The following is a 6,643-nucleotide window of genomic DNA, read 5'->3' as shown; positions in this document are numbered from 1 at the left end:
TGAAAAGAAATTCTCAAAAGAAATCACAAAGAAATAGGAACTTGCCCATCTTCAGTCGGCAAGATCGCGTCACCAACCGCGCGAGTTCTCAAATCGAAAAAACGAATTCAGGGACGTCCACCCGTAGCAGACAGGGCTCGCCCACCCTCAGCGGGCGGGGTCTGCATCACTAGCCGCGCAGGTCCTCAGTTTTCGAAAAAATAAAGTCTTCAAAATTAAAACAGGCTCGCCATCTTCAGCCGGCGGGGTCTACGTCCACTAGTAGAAAAAACCCTTATTGCAGCGGGCTTTTAGACCCCTGTTGCAGCGTACATCGTATGCTGCAACTGGGGGGCCTGCAACAAGTCTGAACTTGTTGCAGCGTACAATGTTCGCTGCTAAAAGGGGTTTTTTGCAGCGTACATATGTATGTACGCTGCAACAAGTGCCAAAAAATTGGCAAAAATTTGGACTTGTTGCAGCGTACATATATATATGTACGCTGCAAAAGACTCAACTTTTTGCAGCGTACATTTATTTGTACGCTGCAACAAGTCTGAAATTTTGCGAATTTTTTTTCCCTTGTTGCAGCGTACAATATATATGTACGCTGCAACAAAGCACTTTTGGCGGGAAAATTCTAATTTTGTTTAGGGATACCTAGAGTGCCTTGCACCAAATATAGAAACCTGTCAAAACAATAATAGAATAACGCAACTGGAGTTTTGTATACTATATATCCCAAAACCAAAGTGCACATATTACATTTAAATATATGTTCCAATTTCAACATAAACATACATTTTAATATAAAATTTATTCTATAACAACTAAACCAACTCGATCAAGCGCGCTAAAGCCAATAATAAATACTTGCTGGTAAAAAACTTAGCCCATTGCTCACGAACCACATCAAATTCTTCGCATAAGGCGCAATCCTCGGAGTGTAGACCTTTACAAAAACAGAAATTTAAATTAAACATTAGATTAAATACAAATTAAATATCACATTTTAACATTCAAGAAACTAATGACAATGTCCTAATAGTCTAAAATGAGTCCTTAGGTTCTTTAGTTCAAAGTTGGGAGCGAAAATGTCATTTTAGCCTAAATATGACCTATAACGACCCAATGAGCCTATAGGTGCATAAATAGATTGGAACGAGTCTTAGATCGTTAAAATTATGCATATTAAACATGTAATAAGTTTTAAATGAGTCCTTAGGTTCTTTATTTTAAAGTTGGGAGCGAAAATGCCTTATTTTAGCCTAGATATGACCTATAACGATCAAACAATCATTAAATGGGTATAAGTAGATTAGAATAAGTCCTAGAAACTCAAAACTAAGCTTATTAATCATATAATAATTTAAAAATGAGTCCTTAGGTTCTTAAGTTCAAAGTTGGGAGCGAAAATGTCATTTTAGCCTAAATATGACCTAAAACGACACAATGAGCCTTAAATGGGCATAAATGGATTGGAATGAGTCCTAGAAAGATAAAACTAGAATATAAAACATTTAGTAGGTTTAAAATGAGTCCTTAGGTTCTTTAGTTCATAGTTGGGAGCGAAAATGTCATTTTAGCCTAAATTTGACCTACAACGACCTAATGAGCCTTAAAGGTGCATAAATAGATTGGAACGAGTCTTATAAAGTTAAAATTATGCATATTAAACATGTATTAAGTTTAAAATGAGTGCTTAGGTTCTTTATTTTAAAGTTAGGAGCGAAAATGCCTCATTTTAGCCTAAATATGACCTATAACTATCAAACAAGCATTAAATGTGCATAAATAGATTAGAATAAGTCTTAGAAACTTAAAACTAAGCATATTAATCATATAATAAGTTTAAAATGAGTCATTAGGTTCTTAAGTTCAAAGTTGGGAGCGAAAATGGCATTTTAGCCTAAATATGACCTATAACGACACAATGAGCCTTAAATATGCATAAATGGATTGGAATGAGTTCTAGAAAGTCAAAACTAAGCATATAAAACATTTAGTAAGTTTAAAATGAGTCCTTAGGTTCTTTAGTTCATAGTTTGGAGCGAAAATGTCATTTTAGCCTAAATATGTCCTATAACGACCAAACAAGCCTTAAATGTGTATAAGTAGTTAGAATAAGTCTTAGAAACTTAAAACTAAGCATATTAATCATGTAATAAGTTTAAAATAAGTCCTTAGGTTCTTTATTTTAAAGTTGGGATCGAAAATGCCTTATTTTATCCTAAATATGACCTATAACGATAAAACAAGCATTAAATGTGCATAAATAGATTAGAATAAGTCTTAGAAACTTAAAACTAAGCATATTTATCATATAATAAGTTTAAAATGAGTTATTAGGTTCTTAAGTTCAAAGTTGGGAGCGAAAATGTCATTTTAGCCTAAATATGACCTATAACGATAAAACAAGCATTAAATGTGCATAAATAGATTAGAATAAGTCTTAGAAACTTAAAACTAAGCATATTTATCATATAATAAGTTTAAAATGAGTCATTAGGTTCTTAAGTTCAAAGTTGGGAGCGAAAATGTCATTTTAGCCTAAATATGACCTATAACGACACAATGAGCCTTAAATGTGCATAAATGGATTGGAATGAGTCCTAGAAAGTTAAAAATAAGCATATAAAACATTTAGTAAGTTTAAAATGAGTCCTTAGGTTCTTTGGTTCATAGTTGGGAGCGAAAATGTCATTTTAGCCTAAATATGTCCTATAACGACCAAACAAGCCTTAAATGTGTATAAGTAGATTGGAATAAGTCTTGGAAACTTAAAACTAAACATACTAATCATGTAATAAGTTTAAAATAAGTCCTTAAGTTCTTTAGTTCAAAGTTGGGAGCGAAAATGTCATTTTATGCTAAATATGACCTATAACGACCCAATGAGCTTCAAATGTGCATAAATAGATTGGTATGAGTCTTAGAAAGTCAAAACTAAGCATATAAAACACTTAGTAAGTTTAAAATGAGTCCATAGGTTTTTTTTTCAAAATTTGGGAGCGAAAATGCTCATTTTAGCCTAAATATGACCTATAACGACCAAACAAGCCTTAAATGTGCATAAGTAGATTGAAATGAGTTTTCGAAACTTCAAACTAAGCATATTAACCATGTAATAAGAATAAAATGAGTACTTAGGTTCTTTAGTTCAAAGTTGGGGAGCGGAAATGTCATTTTAGCTCTAAATATGACCTATAACGACCCAATTATCCTTAAATGTGCTTACATAGATTGGAATGAGTTTTAGAATGTTAAAACTATGCACATTAATCATGTAATAAGAATAAAATGAGTCCTTAGGATCTTTAGTTCAAAGTTGGGAGCGAAAATGTCGTTTTAGCTCTAAATATGATCTATAACGATCCAATGAGCCTTAAATGTGCATAAATAGATTCAAATGAGTTTTAGAAAGTTAAAGCTATGCATATTAATCATGTAATAAGAATCAAATAGTCCTTAGGTTCTTTAGTTAAAAGTAAATACGACCTATAACGAATCAATGAGAATAAAATGAGTCCTATAACGAGGATACCTTTTTTGTACTGGGGGTATTGCTGTCATTCTCTCCCTTGACCCTGTCCACGTGAGTTGTCTCGGAAATCTGATTCGTTTTGGGCTGCTTGCTCTCCCGGTCTAAAGTAGGAATTTCTGGTGGTTCGGCTCTAGGGGTTACAGAACGGCCGGATGCTATAGTAGTAGTTGGGAATGCCTTTTCAGGAGGGACAACTAGAGTATAATTAGACGGTAGAAGATCATCCCAGTTTTCAAGCAGCTCTTTATAGACTTTTCTGAGTGTGACCTCAGTGAGACCTGTTACCTTACAAATTTCTGCCTGCGTCTTGCGTCTATCTTCTAGTTGACAGGCCAGATAAATAGCAGCAGCTGATATACTTATAGGGTTCCTACGCGTACAGAAACATTTGTTTATCACAACTTCTCCAATGTGAGTTGCAAGTTCCTACTCCATAACAAACTAGTAAGTCATATGATGTAGAAATGAGTCAAAACTAGGGAAATAAATTTCTCTGGAATGAAAACTTAATAATGTGATGGTTCTCAATCACATAGCCACCAAATAAATGACGAAAATGCAACAGAGGAGCACAATTCAAGGCAATTTTGACAAGCAACAAGCTTTCCCCATTTCTGATTATAATGCAACAGCCATGAGCCAACAGATGATTTAACAGCATTAAATATTGAAATAATGAAATGTGTTACTCAAGTCCATTGAACTAGCAAGATCAATGTTGAAAATCCTTCAATTATAAGAAGCAAAAGCAGGAAAGGAGCAAATATTACAATGTAAAGATGGTATCTCAGAAGTTTTATGATTCTTCATAATTTACTCTTATTAGCATATCAGCTGGGTGAAATGCCTACCAGTTTCCAAAAGTATACATATTATATCAGCCACCGATGCGTATTAGCAAATATCAGCAGGAGTTTTCAAGTACCTGAGCGGATTTATTAAGCTGGAGAAGGTTGCAAAATCTAGGCATATGTACAGCTATAGAATTGCTATTAATTGGTTGACTGAGTTGTAGAGCTTCACCCAGGATCTTGATATACTTTCCAATCTCTTTCTGAGGGAGGTTCGCCGCTATTGAGATTTCCTGTTACATGAAATAAGATACCCATTTACAGATGCCCTTAAAATCAAGTGTTCTTTTCTATCGCATATGCAACTTATCTTAAACCAATTCCCACTCAATTACTAGCAAATACAATGAGCATTTTCAGTTTTCAAAGAGTTCAAACTCGGAAATTGTTTAATTTTGCAATTTGCACTAGTAGTTTAGGCATAAAGATGAAGCAAAGGTGGTTACGGATGAGAAAAAAGCGCAATTTGCAAATGGCTTAGCATTCGGGACACAATCTAAGCAGAACAAGAACCCCAAAAGGAACAACATACTGTTAAGAAAAAAGTCAGCGTATCGTATTCAGTTTTAGAACTCGTAGGATTTCCATTTTCATTACTAGTTTCACAGGGAGAGGTGTGAAGTTGATTAGGAAAATAAATATGGATAACATGTGCAATTTCGCAAAGACAACCGCAATCAGAAATTCATAAATGGATCGTCTTTCAGAACTTAATTAATGGAGAACAAGAACAGAAAAGGCAATTGCAAAAAGTTCACTATAGTTTTATACCAAGACAAACACTTCCAAGTCCCAACCAACCCCCAACATATCACATTAATTGAAGAACTGAACTCAGAATGTAACATAACATATTTCTCCAATGAGCCCCTTATAATAATCAGTGTAATACTGACGACTCCTCAGGTAAATTAAAACAAAATTCCAGTTATCAGGGACAAGAGATAAACCTGAAGGGTACGGGGCTCCTGGGCCTCACGAATAGCCTGAACAAGGCAAGCAGTAGCAAGAGCTTCAACACTACGATTCCTCAAACAAGTAGCAGAAGAACAATCCCTAAACAACTGGAAAGCATGATCAGAAATATCACGGTCCAACCCCAAAATAGAAGCCACATCAACAATCTGAAGATTCAAACTCAAATTCAGATTCATCAATCAATTAAACAAAGAAATTAACTACATGAACCATATGCATAAGTAAATCAACTAATTAAATTTATTACAAACCACATTTACCATAATATTTAAACAAAAAATCCAACAAAGTTTTCAATAATTGCATAAATTTAACAAATCAAACAAGATTATACCTCATTTGCGCTTGTTCTTTCCTCAAAATCAATCAATGAATTTCTTTTGCAGCAGATGGGAACCCCAACTCCAATCTTCTGAAACCTCCTTGACCTGCTAACTTTGGAACGAATTTGTCAGAATATTGAGCAATTGAAACACGGGAACATCCCCATGACTTCTAGGGTTTTATTTTCCGGTATAGGTGAGAGGAGAGAGAAAAAGAAGTGTGCGTGGTCGTCTGGGTATGCCCTCACGTCCGCCACTGAGTGTGGTGTTTGCCGGTCCGTAGAGGAGATCTGAGGGAAGAAGAAGAAGAAGGGGGAAGGTCAATTTGAGCAAGCTTTGAAAATTTTCAGATTGAAAGAATTCTAAGTTCAGCTCTAGGGAGACTGACGAGGAGGCGAGAAAAGAGGACCCACCGGCGACTGGCGAGGAGGCGAGAACCACCGACGAGGAAGTTACATTGATTGCGACGCAGTAAAGCTGAGGGAAGAAGAAGGGAGTTGAGAGGTGGGAGTATGAAATTTTAGATCTAGAGTTTTTTTAATTAATTTGGTCTAAATTGAACTAAACCTGGTTGGGTTGTAGTGAAAGACTTTTACAATGTGTTATTGCAGGGGGCTTTAGGACGTACGCTGCAACAGTAACGGGCTATTGCAGGGGGCTTTTACAACGTACGCTGCAATAAACGTTTTTGCAGGGAACAATTAATTTGTACGCTGCAACAACCCTTTAAAGGGTTTGACCCGCGTTGACCAACTGCTTGTTGAAGCGTATTAATACATGTACGCTGCAACAAGGGGGCTGCAACAGGGGTTTTTTCTACTAGTGGTCACAAACCGCGTAGGTCCTTATTTTCAAAAAAGCAAAACAAATTTCAAAATAGATTCGTCCACTTCTATCGGACGGGGTGTCCACCCTTAGCGGACAAGGTTCGCCATCTTTAGCCGGCGGGGTCTACGTCACAAACCGCG

The 6,643-nt window shown here is 35.8% G+C and overlaps 1 protein-coding gene across 2 annotated transcripts; it reads right to left on the bottom strand.

Moving 5' to 3' along the window:
- Positions 1-675: 675 nt before the first annotated feature.
- LOC130470393 (plant-specific TFIIB-related protein 1-like) lies at positions 676-6,229 on the bottom strand. Of its 2 annotated transcripts, XM_056840476.1 has the most exons (6): positions 6,089-6,229; positions 5,687-5,965; positions 5,325-5,430; positions 4,449-4,607; positions 3,524-3,949; positions 676-931 (listed from the first exon to the last, which is right to left on the bottom strand). In XM_056840476.1, the coding sequence occupies exons 2-6, from the start codon at positions 5,689-5,691 to the stop codon at positions 833-835; spliced, it is 795 nt and encodes a 264-aa protein (XP_056696454.1). In that variant the 5' UTR covers positions 5,692-5,965; positions 6,089-6,229; the 3' UTR covers positions 676-832. The 2 variants fall into 2 exon arrangements, with proteins under 2 accessions (XP_056696454.1, XP_056696453.1); XM_056840475.1 differs by having other exon boundaries at positions 5,687-6,224.
- Positions 6,230-6,643: the final 414 nt, after the last annotated feature.

This window comes from Spinacia oleracea, chromosome 3 (assembly GCF_020520425.1).
Source record: "Spinacia oleracea cultivar Varoflay chromosome 3, BTI_SOV_V1, whole genome shotgun sequence".
Lineage (NCBI taxonomy): Eukaryota > Viridiplantae > Streptophyta > Magnoliopsida > Caryophyllales > Amaranthaceae > Spinacia > Spinacia oleracea.
Note: the sequence above shows the minus strand (reverse complement) of the source record. Positions and strands in the feature narration are given on the sequence as shown.